At 40.0% G+C, this 19,836-nt stretch overlaps 1 protein-coding gene across 2 annotated transcripts in view; it reads right to left on the bottom strand.

Annotated features, from left to right (window-relative positions):
• Positions 1-19,836, bottom strand: part of trim36 (tripartite motif containing 36) — a 107,534-nt gene that overhangs the window by 10,491 nt on the left and 77,207 nt on the right. For both annotated transcript variants that reach the window (XM_060844496.1, XM_060844487.1), the window contains exon 8: positions 5,497-5,790. In XM_060844496.1, coding sequence (XP_060700479.1) covers positions 5,497-5,790 — 294 coding nt within the window. The remainder of the gene's footprint in view (positions 1-5,496; positions 5,791-19,836) is intronic.

Consider the following 19,836-nt stretch of genomic DNA (forward strand, 5'->3'; position numbering starts at 1 on the left):
ACATTAATGTTATATTTTATACTGCAAGTGGAAACTGAAAACAAGGTCTGCACCAGTTTAAACCAAATGCACATCCAAGTATTTTAGTGTAAATGAGGGTGTAGGTTACCTCTCATTTAAATTGATTGATCTTTCAGAATCCATACTATATTTCTGACACAGACTCATAACAGGACATTGAACTGCATCAGGGAGTAGTGATAATGTCATTGGACTCAGGTTAATGCTCTGGAGACATGGATTTGAATGTCAACTTGATTGACAATTTTCTAAATTTGAGTTCAATAAAAATTTGGAATGAGAAACTAGCCTAATGACCACAGTGTCGATTGTTGTAAAACCCCATCTGGTTCACTCATGTCCTTTAGGAAAGGAAATGTGACATCCTTACCTGCTCTGGTCAACATGAGACTCCAGAACCACTGCAATGTAACTGCCGCTTTACTGCCCTCTGAACAATTAGGGATGGGCAACAAATTTTGGCCCAATCAGTGACTCTGGCATTCCATGAACGAATAAAAAGAATGTAAAATCTACTCTGAGTGTGGAATCTCATGCCCCCAGAGGCAATGGGCCTGAAAGCTGGAAGGCAACATAATTAGACTGGGCGGAGGCCAGAGTACCTGAGCCTTGTTGTCTTCACAACTCCATCAAAATTAAGTTCTGGTAGAAAGACCCACGTTCAACTTCCCTGCCTGGCCACCAATTATTTAGTCTATTAATAATCACATAAGGACACCTCCTTGCCACTATCTGGATGAATCCAACTCCAACACCCAGTGGGTTACAGAGCTTCAAGTACAGACTTGGTTCATTTTAGATGGGTTGAGGACTTTCAACTCAATCACTAACCAAGCAACAAATTCCACACACGTAACAAAAAATCTCTCAGTTAAGAAAATTCTCCTCAGTTCCTCAATAATGCTTCTACCAATCACCTTACAACTGCTTCCCCTAGTACTTGACCTCTGAGGGGGAAAACAGGTCTTCTTTGTCCATTCTAAACAAACCCTTCATTATTTCTACACCTCAATTAATTAACCCTCGGCATCCTGCGCTGTAAGAAAAGCAACCCGAGCTGACCTTGCAATTTTCTGTCCTGGAAATATACTTGCAATTCTCCCCTGTACTCTGTCTGAAGAAATTATTTTCCTCCTACAACGTGTAAACCAGTACTGTTAACAAAACTCCAGCTGTATCCTGACCAACGTCTTATATAGTTACAGCATTACTTCCCTGCTAATATAATCAGCACCACACCCAATGAAGGAAAACATCCCAGAAGCCTTCTTCACATCCTGCCACCTTCAGGGACCAGTGAGCATGCACTCCAAGAGTTCTCACCTCCTCTAATACTTTCAATGCCCTCCCATTTATTCTGCATTCCCTTGCTTAGTTTGCTCTCTACAAGCACAAAACTTCATATTTCTCCAGATAGAGTTCAATTTAACACTTTTCTACCCAATGAACAAAACCATTGATATCTTACTGCAGTCAACAGCTGTCCTCTTCATGACCAGCTCCCATCCAATTTTTTTTGTGTCATCTGCAAGTTTCCCAATTACACATTACACATTTAAGCTTTTAAATAGAATACATACCACAAAGAGCAAGCGACCAAAACCGATCCCTCTGGGCCACCATTGGAAACAGTTTCCATTCACATAAATATCCAATGACCATTACCTCTTATGTCCTGTCATTGACCCAATTTAAAATCCAATTCCACTTTTGCCTGAATCCCATAGGTTTTAATTTTTCTTAGCAGTCTGCCACGTGGGACCTTGTCAGTTGGTTTATTAAAATTCACATAGCCAACATTCATTACACTAACCTCCTTGTTACTTCAAATCCCTACAGTGTGGAAAACAGACCCTTCAGACCAACAAGCCCATACCAACCTTCCAAAGAGTAACCCATGCAGACCCATTCTCCCTATCTTATATTTACCCCTGACTAATGCACCTAACCTACACATCCCTGAACACTATGGCCAATTTAGCACTACCAATTCACCTAACCTGCACATCTTTGGACTGTGGGAGGAAACTCACGCAGACACGGGGAGAATGTGTAAATTCCACACAGTCGCTGAGACTGGAATCAAACCCAGGTCCCTTGCACCATCAGGCAGCAGTGCTAACCATTGAGCCACCATACCGCTACTGACTAAACGTTTAACAAAATCATGCTGACTATCCCTGATTAATCTACTAATCTCCAGGAAATAGTTCATCTATCTCTAAAATATGTAGTTCATGAAAGGCAGGCAGATTTCAAGATATAGATCAAAGTAAATGAATTGAAGACAATTGGAGAATACTCCCAAATTGTCAGTCTACCTATAGATCAGCTAGGCCAGCATCAATCGCCTATTCCTAATCACTCAAAGGAAAGCTATGAGTTAGCCACATAGCTGTGGGTTGGTGGAACATATGGGGCAGACCAGATAAAGATGGCTGATTTTTTTGTATGATGGACATTAGCAAACCAGATGGGCTTTTATGACAATTGGCAATAATAACCATTAGCCTAACTTTCTATCCCAGCTGTTTTTTTATTGAATTCAACCTTCATGACCTGCCATGGTGGAATTCAAACCAATGTCACCAGGATATTAGCCTGGTCCCCTGGATTACTATCGTAGTAACAATATCACCAGGTCATCACCTCCGATTAATGGCTTAAATTTCTTAAGAGTGCCTGATATGAAAAGTCGGTTGTGAAGAAGCTTAAAGATGGAATTCCAAAACATGAATCTCGTGAAGGACTCCAAGTGGTAAAATAATGTGCTCTGAAACAAATAGGCAATCATCAATTAAAGCTAGTGAAATTTGGGGATATACAAGAGGCCAAAATTAGAAGACAGATATATTGGACAGTTGTAGGGCTGAAGAAATTCACAGGAAGCAGTTATCAGGAGAAATAAGATCATGAAGTGTTTTGAAACCAAGATGAGAATTTCAAAATCAAGACACTACAACACCAGGCCCCAGTGTAGGTCAGTGAACATGGAGGTGATGGATGAATGTGATATGGTGTGAACCAGGACATAGCAGCAAAGCTTTGGAAAAAAATCAGGTTTATGAAGGTTGCAAGTTGGGAGACACTGAGGAAAACAATGAGTTTGTTATGCTCAGAAGTAATTTAGATTTTCAGCACTGGATAGGCTGAGGCAGGGCAAAGAAGACAGTAAAGCAACAGATTCGACTGCCATAGACTTCATTCATAATCAAGGTGATTCATCACTAACACAGGCTTCTTGGATAGACATGGACATGAACTGAGGCAATTAATTTAAACATGTATGATTAAATCCATTCTACACTAACATCAGCAAACTTGTTCATGCATGTATGGATCTTTTTAAAAGGGTAACGTAAAAGGGTGCATTTTTAATGACCAATTGCAGAATATTGGAAGAAGGATTTAAGGGAGCATCTACCAATTATGTATTGCTAATCAAAGTCAACAGGGAGAAAGTGAGGTCGGCAGATGTTGGATATCAGAGCTGAAAAGGGCTTCCTGAAGAAGGGCTTAGCCCAAAATGTCAAATCTCCTGTTCCTTGGATGCTGCCTGACCTGCTGCGCTTTTCCAGCAACACATTTTCAGCTCTAATCAAAGTCTACAGGCTTGCATAAAAATAAAGACATTCTTTCTAATTTAATACATTGCTAAATGTGAATATTTATGAGAGCTAAGACGCCCGACAATCCTGGAATTAACGGAATTAATGACAAGTGATCTTCAGTTAGTTTGAACAGTTAAGAAAAACTTATTTTTCAAATGGTGGCATATCCTGTCCTGTCGAGTAAACAAGTTGGCAGGGAGCCCAGCCCTCCTCTTGATGGTTGTTCTAGTTATACATTAAGGAGTAGAAATTACCTCTGGGAGTGTCTTCCACTTCTGTCTTGGGAGGAAGTTCCAGCCTAGTGAGTGCTTGGCTGCTCTCCAGCCCCAGCACTGAATTTCATTGCCATTGCTGGGACTACATCAATTCCATGGAATTTAGTGGGACCCCAGGAGAACAGTGCCATGTTGATGGGGACTGATGTGGCTTGCAATGGTCAGGGCATGAGGATACACATGTAGATGCTTCAGTTGGATAAAGGGCTCACAAGAGAGGCATTCCAGCCAAATACCCAGGAAGGTCCAGCACTGAGTGGAAAGTGACCACATAAGAGGTTCAATTGAGGGAAAAATGAACCTCATTTACCACTCCACCTCCAAGTAAAATCCAGGGTGGTAGCAGGTAGCATGATAAACCGACCAGAGAATTTTACATCTCCACTTACAAATTCCCCAATGGAGTTGTGGGGAGGGGACACAAATGTCCATTCATAGAAAATGCAGATGGTTAGAGTTGAACTCTTTAAGGCAGCCACTAAAGCCTCAATTGCAATATCTGATTTACAAAGACTTTACTTTTAGAATTTTGGTATTGTACTGAATCCAAAATCATTTTCTTCATTAAGTAAATCAGAAAATGAAAAACAATTCACTGCATAATCAAAATACTTTTGTCTCAAATTCAATCATAATGGAAACATTTTTAATGTGCATTTGAAAATATAATGAAATGCCTTGGTATCAGGCAACAAAGGAGTTTTTACTTCAACAACACATCCATAAACTTCATGACAAGTTGTCCAGAATTAGAACATAAAATGAAGCTCTGTGGTTTTCTGCCCAAGGGTTGGCCCTAACTCACATTTTTTATGTGAAACCTTTGTGTCACATTCAGGGCAGCAGTGTTGACGAACTTTCTGTACAGATTTTCTCTTCAATCTGCAAGCAAAGTTTGGGTGACACGGTGGCTCAATCGTTAGCACAGCCGCCTCACAGCAGTAGGGGCACGGGTTCAAAACCATGGGACACAGGACCAGTGCGCAATCAATCCAAGCACAAGCAAACCCAGGGATATCAACCAGTATTTTGGATCATCGTCTAGTAACTATTTACCAGATTGTCTGGTTTGAGGCTTAAACTCTTCACCTTCTGACTCAAGAAGCGATCTCTAAGTTAAAGATTCACCCCTGTGGTATAGGTGTGTTTCTATTTCAGTGGGCAAAGCAACTGATGGAAGATGGATAGCTGAAGTTCAGTTTGCTCATTCTGTTTCCAAAACCTGATACAAAATCTTCAAAAACATTACTTCAAAGCTATTTATAAGTACACACAAATTCTAGGTAATTTCTTGTGAATAGTTTCTTTTAACTGGCTCTCTTTTGGTACAAAGGGAAAAAGTTATAATTCTCTCAATTAGGTTAGCTAACCCATAATTAAAAGAGCATCAGAGTAACTAAACACAAACCGTGAGGTAAAACGCAAAGTACAAAGTTCCTGGCTCCACTGTAGGAAAATTCTAAACTACTCAGGATTGTTCATCACTCCGTTATGCTCCTCGGGCAGATCACCCAGTTTTAGTAATGAGTAATTACTACCTGAAAGAATTAACTTCATTTACAGCACAGTATAACTTCCAAAGAGAATACCTGGAGCAGGCGGCGTATGGAAAAGGACCTCCTTGCTGTAATCACTGTAGATGGAATTCTTGCACCCCTTCACTCTGAAGATGTAGCTCATATTGGTGTCAAGATTTGAAATGACTTTACTTGTGCTGCACACGTCTTCAGTAGACTCCCAGGCACAGTCGCCATCTTGGTCAAGCCTCCTATACTCAAGCTTGTAGTGGTCAACAGGAAGAGCACCGTTGGGCTGTTGCCAGCAGATGATTCCGTCATCATACAGTCGGCTTTGTGTCAGGTCGATAACTGGTGCATCTGGAACTAGAACATCAGTCAACTCTCAATATTGCACAGACTGACAAATATAGACAGAGTCAATAAATCTATTATCAAGCCTCCATTCTTAATGATGACTTCCAATTAGGAGCTTCATGAAACAAGGAGCAATATAGTTCTATGTTTTGACTGAAGAGATTAAACGTTCTTAAACCATTTCTTAAGCAGCTCACATAATTGCTTATGCTAATGTTACATTCAAAAAATAATTTCTAAAGCAGAAAGATCCAAAATACATAATTAAATGTATGGTTTAGCAAGACATTCAACGAAAGACACGTATTGTGTGGAAATACAGATCAGTCTGAACTACTAGTGGACACAATCCATATGGACTTCAAGAAGGCATTTGATAGGATTCCTTGTGGTAGATTGGTTAGCAAGGTTATATCATATGGAATACAGAGAGTGGATTAGTGGTGCTGGAAGAGCACAGCAGTTCAGGCAGCATCCGAGGAGCAGTAAAATCGACATTTCGGGCAAAAGCCCTTCATCAGAAATACAGGCAGAGAGCCTGAAGGGTAGAGATAATTGAAAGGGAATATAAAAAGAACTAACCATTTAGATACAGATCTGGCTCGAAGGTAGAAGGCAGAGACCTGTGACAAGCAGTTTGCATTTGACATCAAAATTGGAGGTATAATGGACAGCAAAGAACGTTACCTCAGATCACAACCGAATCTTGATCAGGTGGACCAATGAGCTGAAAATTGCGGTGGAGTTTAATTTAGATGCATGTGAGTTGCTGCATTTTGGAAAGTCAAATCAAGGCAGAACTCTTACACTTAATGGTAAAGTCTCGGGAAATGTTGCTGAACAAAGAGACCTTGGAGTGTATGTTTATAGTTCTTTGAAAGTGGACTCACAGGTAGATAGAAGAAAGCATTTGGCAACCTTGCCTATATTGATCAGTACATTGAGTACAGGGATTGGGAGGTCATGTTGTGGCTGTATAGGACATTGGTTAGGCCACTTTTGGAATACTGCATGCAATTCTGGTCTCCCTGCTATAGGAAGAATGATGTGAGACTTGCAAGGGTTCAGAAAAGATTTACAAGGACATTGCCAGGGTTAGAGAGGTTGAGCGATAGGGAGAGGCTGAATAGGTTGAGGCTACTTTCCCCACACTATTGGAGGCTGAGGGGTGGCCTTGTAGAAGTTTATAGCCAAAGTTGTTTTTTTCCCCAGGGGTGAGGGTGTCCAAAACTAAAATGCATAGGTTTGAAGTGAGAGGAGAAAAATTCTCAAGGGACTTATGGGGCAACTTCTTCACACAGAGGGTGGTGTATGGATTGAGCTGCTGGAGGAAGTGTTGGAAGCTGGTACAATTAAAAAATTTAAAAGGTATCTGGATGGGGATATGAATAGGAAGGGTTTAGAGAGATATTAGCCAAATGCTGGTGACTGGGACTGGATTAATTTAGGATGTCCATTCAGCATGAAGCAAAGGGTCTATTTCTGTGCTATACAATTTTATGACTATGATTCTTAAAAGGATAAGCAGAAATTACTGTCTATGGCTGACAATTGGAAAACAACATTCTTTTAGTTGCTTCCAATGTCTTAATGGGTACACTGACCACACGATGTAATACTGATCTGTTCAGGTTTGACCCTGGGCTTTTGGTGAGTTGCCTGGTTTCAGGTGTTCTAGACAGGGGAGAGACTGTATTTCTTGCCCCTGCTCTTCTGCAAGAGCCAGCTAGCAGCTGATGTGGCAAAGAGAAGCCATGCCCACACAGCTGGACAGCAAAGCCACAGGCTCAAACTGGAACGTCTGCCCCAGAGTGGGAGGCTGTTCCTGCCTCAAGGGCTGCCACCCCATCAGATTGTCTGGCATTTCTAACACCCCAAGCAGCACCACACCTTGGTAGTGGGCACTGCCAGGGCTCCAAGTGGGCCCATGCGGAACTTTGATTATTTTGTAAATTGGGTAAGTCCTTTGCTTGCAGGGCCGTGAAGGCTCATATGGTCTGGGAGGGGCAGAGTTTGGGTTTTTGGGAAAAAGGGAGCTGGTGGAGGTCTTATGGGGAGGAAAAAGGTGGAGGTAAAATCTCATGAGGGGTGCTCTCAATACACCTAGGGATGGTCAAAGAGACATTCCCCCTTCCTTCCTGACTTTTAATCATGTTTTTGAAAAAACGCAGCCTGCCCACTCCCATCTGCCTGCCACAGAATCTGTGTTAAAGCACAGGCAGCATAATAGCCAGGTTACCCAGCTTGGTAACAAACTCAGTTGCTCCTAAAAATGGCAGGCAGGTTTCCATTCTCCTGTCTGCAAAACATGCCCACCAGGGGTCCAGAAAATGCATAAATCTAATTGGCTGCACTCCAATGAACTGAGGAAAATAAAAACCTCACACTTGATCGCTATCCAGAGAATCCTGCAAAGAAGATATTCATCTGTCAACATAGAATTAGCATGAATGGTGCATCAGATCATTCAGGAGTCTGTGTTTCCATGGCAACATAGATTTTTACATATATGGTGTAGTCTGGGGCTTTGGATAATGATGATAGAGCCTCCAACCTCATGTGGTTGACAGGGAAGGTCTTTCTTTTACCGTCTGCCCTTGATGAATGTTGGAAGGATTTCCAGGTTGATCGTCAATCTGTTGTTTGTATCAGGAATACGCCTTTCTCGAACAGGAAGTCCTTGAGTGGGATTCAAACCGAGAGCTCCTGGAGCAGATGAAAGGCAGTGCTACCCACTGCACTGCAGACCCTCCTGCAGCAGGATGAGTACAGCTTCATAACCAGACTGATCCATTTTGTACAGTCTAGGCCTAGATCCTCTGCAGAGGTTACCATCCAGTTTGCCACAATGTGCAATGTGAAAACCCACAGAAATTAAGCATAGTGAATGCTGAATGAATCCATCATTGTCCACAAAATTTGGACTGACACAATCAAACTTAAAGTGCTTTCATCTTGTGTATCTTATTTTCTTTAAGCCATAGAGAATCATCATACAAATGCATGCAGCTTACAACTTAGAATGCTTTATCTATGTCAATTTGTAAAGCATATTTAAGCCTGGTTCATCATAGATGGTGACCTAGTGGTTGTTCATTTCTTAGGTAGAGATTAAGTAGCTCCCAGATTGTCATTAGATTCATAAAATCAAAATCAATGTAGGAACGGTGCCATAATCTTGCAACTTTTCTCAGGCAATCTCAATTCTCGGGAGAATTTCCAGCAACAACCTACTCTAGAAATGCTGTTATTTTAGCTTATGAATGGTGGGAATGGAGAGGAGTTCATGAAATCTCCTGTTATTGCATCACCCAGAATATTAACTATTTAACTGCAGTTCATGGGTTGACTGAACAGAATTACATTGTAGATTTGAGCAATTGACACCAACTATGTTACAGTTTCACAGCTTTTACAGTTGAAGAAATAATTTGCATTTATATAGTCTCTCTTTGAACTCAGCCTTTAGTATAATAAAATGTTTCAAGGTGCTTTAAGAAAACAAAATATGACATTGAGCCACACAGACGATCAAAAACTTCATCAAGGACATAAGGTTTAATGACAGTCTTACAGGAAGAAAGTGAGGTGGAGATGCAGAGAGAATTCCAAAGATTGGAGCCGAGGCAGCAGATGTCACTGACACTGTCACTAATGATGGGGTAATTAAAACTGAGGCCAGATTAAATAAGTGCAGAGCATGAATGGCAGGGAAATAGTGCTGCTTATCATCAGTGTACACATGAAAATTAACACTGTGCTTTTGACTGATGTCTTCAAAAGGCAGGATGTAGATAGAAACAGGAGATGCCAGGGAAAAATGTTTGGGAGACTAGGGGAAATGGTATGGAAGCTGAAAGAGAAGCCTTTGCAAGAGATACGCTGATTATGATTGAGTAAGTAAGAATGGAACCAGGTTCGAACATTTCAACTCATCTGAGAAGAAGGGGAATGGTGTAGTCACATAGGATGTCATTTGTGATATATGAACTAATATGGCACAATGGCAAATTTAATACCTATTATTTTTAATTTCAAACATGATATAGAAAATAGAGCAGTCAATTTGCCCACCACAAGCTCGCATGAGCAGTCAGGGGATGATGAACTGATACCTACTTCAGTGATGTTAGTTGACTGATAAATATTGTCCACTGTTTTAACATTCTTATGGCAATGATTTATATGTTATCATGTGTTTCAGTTATGAAAATAACCCATAAGGGGACATAATTTATCGGGGGACATAATTCAGATCCTGAAATGTAATGTTTCAATTTTTAAAAAATTAATGCAGCTCATGAATATCAATTAAAGCACAGGAAACTCATTGCTTCCCCCCAGCCCCATGCTTTTAGTGGATCTTCAAAAAGTGAACCTATGGCATTAATGTTTTGAAAAATGATTCTTACTTAATCAATAATGTGCTACGTTTTGACATTCAGCTTCTGAATTCCATCTCCAAATGGCACAAAGTGCATTTAAACTACATCCTGCCTCAGCAAAAACTATCTCCATGGAGACCAATTCCTGCCTAAAAGCCTCATCAATCATCACTCTTAATGCAGTTTATCAATTTGTTCTCAACAAGTGAAAGCAGTCATTGAACTCACTGCAGACTGCTGGCAGTTTTGTGGACAGGTCAGGGTGTGTAGAAGGGTAGTGGGTAATGGGAATACCACCCGCAACACCACCTCCACTCCACCCCGCCACACCCCCACCCCCCCACTGCAACCCCTCCCCCCCACCCCCGCCAACACCCGACTTGAAGAGCCACCTGCATTGCAACTTTAAAATTCTGTCTCGAGGGTACGTCATTGACTCAGATATCCTAAAGTTCAAAAGGTGTTATATGAATGTCAGGCTTTTTTCTGCTTTTTAAGGTTTTGGTCAGTTCTAAATCAGTTGTTAAGGGATTTGTTATTTGATTAAATAACACCCCCTGCCAGAAAACGTTAATGTGACCAAAGTCCAGGTTATTAGAAAAACTCAGTCCCAGATCCATAGCTTGCATTGCTGCCTGTATACCTGCAAACCCACAGGGGGTTACCTTCAACAATTTGAGAACCCCTACTTTATACAATATTAAACTTATGAAATAAATGCATATGCTTCCTGTCAGCCATTTTTTCCATATTAACTTCTTACTTATAAATATAGAAATAGGACAATGTAAACTTGTCAGACTTCACTGATGAAGGGCTTATGCCTGAAAAGTCGATTCTCCTGTTCCTCAGATGCTGCCTGACTTGTTCTGCTTTTCCAGCACCACACTTTTCAACACTTGACATAATCTTTGAGTTAGTCAAGAATGTCATAGAGCAGCTGGAGGATATCTTTCTGAGAGAGAGTGATCCGTCAGAGATCATGGTCCATATTGGTATCAATGATATACATAGGAAGGAGTGTGTGGTCCTGCAGTCAGAATTTAAGGGAGCTAAGTTGAAAATAAGCATGCACAACCTCAGACGTAGTAACCTCCAGATTACTCCCAGTGCCATCTGTGAGTGAGGACAGAAATAGGAGTATAAGGCAGGTGAAAAAGATGGTGCAGGAGGGAAGACATCAAATTCCTGGCACACCGACTGGTTCATGGGCTAATGGCTGAAAATGTGTTGCTGGTTAAAGCACAGCAGGTTAGGCAGCATCCAAGGAACAGGAAATTCAACGTTTCGGGCCAGAGCCCTTCATCAGGAAAATGGCAACTACACAAGTCAGATTTATTGCAACTGAACAGAGGTTGGACTGATTTCCTTGCAGGAAGTTTAGATAGTGGTTTTGGGGAGAATTTAATCTAATTTAGCAGGGATGTGGGAACCAGGAGAGAATATAAGTGAATAATATCAGAGCACACAAAATACTGGGAGACACAGCTAGCATTAGAATAGGGATTAATAAAATAATACTGAACTCAATGCATAGTAGAAAATAAAACATTGTAAATAAGGGTTACATTTCAAGTAGGTGGATTCATGAAATGCAATAAATAAAACTGGTAAATTACAGGAGCAGATTACTGCGGAAAATTATAAAGTTGTGTTGATAACAAGAGCCTGGCTAAAGGAAGAGTCAGGTTGGATGTCTCTGGTCACAAGGTGTACAGGAATCAGAATCGCAACAATGTGGAAACAAGCCATTCGGCACATCCATTGAACCTGCACAGAATAAATATGTTATCACGGCCAATCCACCTAACCTATTCATTTTTAGACTATAGGAGAAAACCTGGGCACCCGCAGGAAACCCACACAGACACAGGGAGAATGTGAAAACTCTACATAGATAGTTGCCCGAGGGTGGAATCGAACCTGGGTCCATAGCACAGTGAAGCAGCAGTGCTAACCACTGAGCCACCGTGCCAAAAAACTAGGAAAAGAAGAAGAGCATCGATATGACAAGAACCAAGGAATAAGAAGGTGCAATTACGTTGCTTGATGCAGTCTACAGAACACCAACCAGTGGGAAGAACACAGGGGAAAAATATGTGCATGAAAATTACAGAGAGATGTGAGCATTTTATAAAGGGGTACATTAACTACCTGAATATAGTCCGAGATAATAACACTGTGAAGGATAGGATGAGGTGAGTGTCCTTAGATTGTGTTCAGGAGAAATTTCGATGTCAGTTTCAAGTCAAACAAGAAAGGACATTCTGCTGGGCTGGCTTCTTGAAAAGGAGGTGGGCCAGATTGATCAGGGTCTCTGGGAGAGGATATTCAAGAGGACACTGTTGTATCATATAGATCAGAATGACAGTGGAAAAAGAAAATAGACAATCCAGATTAAGAATAATGAACAGGTGGAGAGTTGACTTCAATGGGGCACAAGCAGAGCTCAGCCAGATAGACTGGAGCCGTAGGTTATGAGGATAGATTAGAAAAGTTGGGAGTATTTTCCATGGGGAAGACAAGACTAAGAAGAGATTAAATAGAATGTTTCACAATCATGAGCCATCCAGACAGAGTAAACAGAGTGAAACTGTTCCTGTTCATAAAGGAATTGAAAACTATGGAGAAGGAACAGAGCTAAAGCAATTTTCAAAAGAAGCAAATGCAATGCAAGAAAAACACTTCACGTAACAAGTAGTTAGACTATTCCTGGAAAAGTAGTGGAGGCAGGTTCACTCGAGGCATTCAAGAGGGCATTAGATGATTATGTAAACAGAAGTAATGTGGATGGTTACGGGAAAAGGACAGGAAAACAGGAGACATCATGCTTTTTTGTGAGCCACTACGGTCACAATGGACTGAATGGCCTCCTTCTGTAATGTATAAATTCTGTGATACTGTCATATTGTGGAACTATGTAGCTACATAGTACAACAAATCTGTGCAGACGTGGATTCTTGTGGTTGTATGAGACCGTTCTGTTGTATGAACTGTTTAAAGAGAAACCTTTTATTTGAAGTACCATTTGCTTTTTAATTCATGCTTAATTTACACTAGTTTGGATTTGTGTTTAAAGTAAAGGCAACAAAAATTGAAATCTTGCTGCAAATTCTTTCATTGGGGGTTGTTCTGTAAATTAGGTTATTTTGGTTTGTAATTTCCTCACCAGGATCATGACACACAGTAATTGCAACCTCTGTCTCAAGGTGGCACTGTATCACCACTGCTGGTTGGAGGGCAGAATTACACATGAGCCAACTGACATCAACAAATTCCCTTCCTTATGTGAACACAAGAAATGTAGAATTAAATCATAAAATGTACACATTTGCATGCTTGGGCTCTAAGTCTGCATCCTCCTCTGACTTCATTTTATAATAAGATTTCACACTTGATCTTGATTCCCCAACAGGAGATTGGTTAGTTCGTATAAATCTATTATCTGTAAATCCAAAAATGATTTGCGGTCACATTAGTGTATAAAATTCAAATATTGAGCCTGTGGATTTAATCACTGGTGGAAGTGTGAGAGCTTCATTCCAAATAATTCACACACAGCAAGTTGTTGATCTTGGCTGTGCATGAATGCAATGTTGGATGAAGCACAGGGAACAAGGCACTAGAGAGCAGAGAAAAGGAGCCTGGGAAAAGGGTGGTTTCTTGGTTGAGGTGGTTGATCTGTACAGGGATGTCTTGCACAAACAAGAGATGCCTTTGGTGTGTTTATTGAATAGAGTCAAACTCGAATGTTTGTTCCTTCATACACTACTGTACAGAACCAAACTGCTTTAGTGACTGTATGTATATAAAGATATTTTTTATAACAGAAATATATTTTGAAATTTAAAAAAAATATGAACAGGGATGCCTCCCATGACTGGTTCTAAACTATCCTTTATTTTTCATTTGTAGAAAAGTTTTGGGTATTGATTATAAGGTAATAGTATTTCAATTTGTTGATAATACCAAATTGAACCATCACAACAAAGAGGTAAAAATGTAAGAATTAAAGTCCAAACACAACTTAGCAGAGTGATCTGATAGGTGGAAAATGGAGTTCACTTTGCTGTGGTACATTTTGGGAAAGAGAATATTGAAAGGAAGCATGACCCTTCTATTAAAGCTCTCAAGGGTGCGCCAACCGAGAGGTTACTGACAATGGTTATGCATTTCAACAGCTGACTTGCTAAAACTGACATTAATGAGCTTATTCAATCATGTAGAATGATATTGATGTGGAAGTTAAACTGACTTTACTTCCTTATTTTCTATTATTAACATATTAAGCCTTAGTGAATCATCATGAAAATTAGTTTACAGTGCATTTCATAATGGTTGATAGTCACATTTTAAAAATATAACTCTGTTTTAATTAAACTTACTAATAAATATTCATCTTCACACACATGTAATGTCCAGCTGTATTTTTATTGAGTAATATTAAATTAAGTTAGCTTTTAGTCTTATGGCTTATGGTCCATTTAGCCAATATTCTATAATAGATGACCAGAAATTTCCTCCAATTAAACACTGGGTAGAATAAATCTGTTTTCAATCCGAACTTCAAACTTCATTTCCTAACTGCCAAGTTCTCAATTAATACATTTGACTTCATGAATTAACCATTACTGGTCAAGTAAAAACTCTTTCACATAAGTTTAGAACTCATCAAGGTCAAACCTGCTAGTGCTGATAAAATGCTACCAAAGCACCTACGATCAGTAGTAAGTATTCTCAGTGGAGCTAACGTGTGGGTAATTTCATCTGCTCTATCTCCACGGTGTGCTTCAGTACAGTTCTGGCTACAAGCCAATTCAGCATTGCTCTTTTCTCTATATCAGCTAAAACAGCATTTCACTACTTTCTCAGAAATAAATTACCAACTTAGTGACAAATTGGGGCATTGTTTTGCTCTTGTCCACATTCTGTACGAAGTGGACTGTAACTGTTCAAATTTAATTCATATAAAACCATTGCAGCCTATACAGAAACTTATTCAATTGGTCTAGGATGGACTCAAATTCTGGAGCTCAAAAATGAAGGGCTGAATTTTACCAAAAAAGTGCCAGTTAGGGGTGTTTCATGAAGGGTTTCTCTCTCTAAACTCTGGTGAGCTTTCTCATGCACTTTTTTTTACTGCTCACATCATTTTGTATCAGCCATGCCTCCACATCATTGTGTGCATACCAGCAATGGCAATACTTGCCATTTCAGGACCTTATGAGATTTCTACCACTGCTGCCATATTTAAAGCCAGCCATACACCAAGTTAAGGACTGCTAGTCACGAATAGCCTTTCACAGTACAGGGTAGACAAGCAGGAGGCTAGAAGAACACAGCAAGCCAGGGAGTATCAGGAGGAGGAGAAGTCAACATTTCAGGTGTAATCCTTCTTCAGGAAACTATGCACAGAGCAGGAGGGAAACAAAAAAAGCTCCTGAGGGCACATGAGTGGCATGGTGGCATTTCACTGGAATTATGAATGCGCATTCGTAAATATACTACCACTTTATATCATCACCTCTCTAACCTACCATCAGCTACAAGAATCAAATTACACAGGCGCTCTGACTTTTGTCCCATACCATTTTAGAACTCAGGAAAGAGTTGCACTCCCTTTGACAAACATTCACAATTAGGTTTGTTATTGATCAGATTTGGGAAGACAACTGAGTGACCAGACCCCTAATTGATCTCCTTGCAGCTCACAGCTTACTTCCCCCTAATACCCTATCTGGTTGCTCTGGACTGCAGGACTGGATCATGGTCCACTCCCAGTACTGTAATGAACCACTAACCTTGACTGCCCCTAGCTCCTGGACTAATATTGGACAATGCTTTTGACGTATTTTACCACTATCCCCTGATAACATTCCCTCATGACTTGACTGAAAACAACCCCTTTAGACCTTCCGACATGGCCATATGGTTGAAGCACATATAGTGTATGAGCACACAAGCTGTTGGAACACACTGCAGTTATGATATTGACGCATATATATGAAAATCAGCTTCTCATCACTCGCAAGTGAGATTCTTTCTCAATGTTCAAACTTTGGGTGTAAAGTCAAAATCTTTTTCTTGACATCGCGAAAATTATTTTCCCAATTGACTCAGCATTGCCACATCATTCAGGGACTGGAACACCTTAGCTCAAAGTGTCTAACTTACTGCTCTGATAAGAAAGTATCTGTTTGATAAGCTGCTCCCATGTTGATGGAGCTAACTTGAGGGAAGAAATGTTTTGATAAAAGATTTGGAGAAAGCTAACTCTGGACAGTAAAGCGAAGTCCCAAAGCACTCCTCTCTGGAACAACGCATCCTAACCTGTCCCAGCCATAATTATGCTACTTATCTCCACGTCCCCACCAAGTAACTGGCGTAATTCCAGAATGAAAAGGTTGTTAACTTTCTGTTTTGGTAATTGTTGCTCTCCTTCCATCACAGATGGAGAACTGCCAAATCTGGAATTGTCCCAAACTTAAAAGTACAGGTCCACAATCCTTTATCTGAAATTCTTGGGGCCAGTTGTTTTTTGGAATTTGGAATTTTTCAGATTTTGGAATTTCAGATAAAAGATTGTGTACCTGTACGGATGAGATGGAATACATTAACATCATTGTATTGTGCAGGAAAACACCCCACATGCTTGTAGTTATGAAACAACCTGACTAAATTGCATCAAGGCATGCAGCAACAGACTAATTTTAGCACCTACAATCTTTGATTCTTCTTATTTACAGCATTTTTGTGATTCAGGTCACTAATGTAGTCATAGGGACAAGCTGGAGTACTACGACTGAATGAGCTAAAATTCATTGACTCAACAGGCCAGACACTGAATTTAATCTCCTGTGGAATGAAGATATGTGGTGGTGATAAATAATTCAGCACACTGTCCTCCCGAAGGATTACACTAGATTGAAGTACAAAGGTAAACATTGTTCCAAATCTCTGGCCAAAACACTTTAGCCCAGAAATTCCTGTCAAGTACAGATGATGCTAATGGCTCTTATCATTATGCATGCCAATTTGCACAGCAACGTATGGCAAGGGTAAATACAGGGTCCAAGTGAAAAACCCAAAATTGCACGCAGAAACGTCATTTAAGTTTCACAATAAAGCATCCCTCTGTCTGATGAAATGAATTAAATAACAAGAAAATCATGCACTTGCATGGATGACATGAAATAAATTAGCCACAAATACAGTTCAGTCAAGCATACTGTTGATAATTTACTGCTATGTGTTAATTATTAATAAGCATTCTGGGACTATTATTAAATATAATCTCACTTCGCATTTCTGTTAAGCTTTAAAACAATAAATTAATTAATTTTTAAATATATTTTTGTCTCTTTTCTCCCCATTCTCTTAACACAATGTTTCTTTTCCTCACTAGTTTCCTTCCTGTGTATGACTTGGCCACAGAATTCATGATTTGAAATCACACTTCTTGGTTCAGATTGTCTGGTTCATTTCACAACCCTTCACCCTGATTGGACAGTTGTTTGTCCTGCTCGCTCAGGTTTCAGGTGCTCTGTAGAGGACGCTGCACTGTTCCAGCTCCCACTTCCAGCAACCTGCTCCACAAAATATTAAACAGGCAAGTACGAGTCTAAATTGCAGCATCATTCATTCAAGGGACCCTTAAGATTAGAATCTGTGTGTTATGATTTGGTTTGAAACAGCTGGAGAGAAGATAGTGGCAGGGAAAAGAGAAATGTTAATAACAATCTTCCTCCTTTCCTCTTCCCTAGCATTTTAATATTAAAATATACTTTATTCATAAATACACACACAGTCGGTTCTGCTGTAACACAGTAGTTCCATTTTTATGCGACCCAGTGTTTTAAGATAATCACATAACAGCAGCACCATTTAAACTAATGGGGCCGAAATTGCTTTATAACCAGCACACACTTTAAAAGTTTGCATTTTAGAAACAGTATCCCCAATTCGTCAATCGCGTTATAGCGAATTCACATTAACAAAACACACGTTATAGCAGAATGACCTGTATAGTCAACAGCATGAGCTTAGATCTGTTTCCATAGCTTTTCCTGGAACAGGTCACTAGCCTGTCACCAGGTGCTTAACCATGAGGGGTCCCACTTCCATAAAACATGGCTGACCACTCTCATATCTGGGAGTTCTGCAACTGGAAAATAGGTTTTCCAAGATCAATGAAAGCCCGCAGACTGGCAACCCCTGTAATAAAAGCACGTCATCCCAGTTTTAGGGTTATGTAAATCAAACCAAGTGTGCATGAATAACAAGCTGCATCAGGCTTGTCTGAGTCACCAGAGACCTTTGTCTTAGTGCAAAAATCATGGGATTACAGGAGATTTTAGAAAATTGGTTCACCTCATTATGTAGACTGTTGTAGAAAATTATTTATGGAAAAGAATTTAAAAGGCTGAGGCTATTTTGGTCAGCAATGAAGGAGTGGAAGGAAGCTTCAAGCACAGAAATACTGATCTGGCGGACTTACGTTTAAGCAGAGAGATACTGAACTGGTGGGTTCCCGTTTAAGCAGAGAGATACTGAACTGGTGGTTTCCCCTTTGCAGATTGAGGAGGGTAGGGTGCCAGAGGGTGAGAGGAAAGCATAGGGGTAGTGAGTGAGCATGTAGAAATACTGGCTCATAGGGCTGGAATCAGCCAGCAGATCAGAGCAAGCACATTTGGGACTAATAGCCATTCTGGATCTGTACAATACGAACACTAACACAGATTCACCACAACTCAAAATTATTATCAGAACTTTCTTTGGGAGATGAAAGATGAACATTTTGCCAATGTTAGGCTGCTCCATGTAATGAGGGAAGGAATGGCCTTGTGTCTAATTTTTGTCAGTTTCAATCAATATCTGACTCTGATCTTTGGCAATCAAGCAGAGTGCTGGTGAAGAACAGTTTGTGCTTTGTAGTGGTCGAGCGTAAGAAGGAGAGTGTAGGAGTGATTTTGGAGACTCATCAAGCAAACTTTAAAACCTTGTTTTGTTTTTGAATTGAGCTGAAGCTTTGTGAATGTCCAAAGTATCAAATTTCTGAAACTAAATTTGAACATTCAGCTGAACTGTGAATCACTGTGTAAATTGAAGTGGAGCACAGCTCTCCTAGTCAAGTTACCTCACTGTTTGATGCTTTCACTTACTCTTCTGTAAGTCACTGCTTGTGCTAATATTTTGTTTTCTTTAACCACATGGAGAAAGGTCTGTGCAATAGTACAAGCTGTGTCCTTACGCAAATAAAGTGAGGGATGTAACGAGTAACTATGTGGGAAGAAGAACACCTTTCTTCCTGAAAGGTAAATAAAGGTAAAACATTTTTAAAAGTTGCTGTGAAAATTCATTTTAGTAACATTTGGTGGGTTGGGCTCCATTTCTGTATCCTAAACACATAGTTAAAGACCAGCAGATGCTCTTTTTAATTCTCTGCCTTCTTTCTGTTATTCACTTCTTTAAGTTGAAAATTAATTATTTGTTGTTTTAAAGGCTGAACCAAAGATCAAAGTAAGGCTTAGATTAATTCACAGATCGGTGCAACATCGAGGGCTGACGGGTCTGTTCTGTGCTGTATTGTTTTATCTCCAATGTTCTAACTCAGTATTAGTCTTTCTATTAACTGTTCCTAAGAGATTTGTTGGCACATTTTGTCTTGTTT

The sequence above is a fragment of the Hemiscyllium ocellatum genome, chromosome 2, assembly GCF_020745735.1.
Source record: "Hemiscyllium ocellatum isolate sHemOce1 chromosome 2, sHemOce1.pat.X.cur, whole genome shotgun sequence".
Lineage (NCBI taxonomy): Eukaryota > Metazoa > Chordata > Chondrichthyes > Orectolobiformes > Hemiscylliidae > Hemiscyllium > Hemiscyllium ocellatum.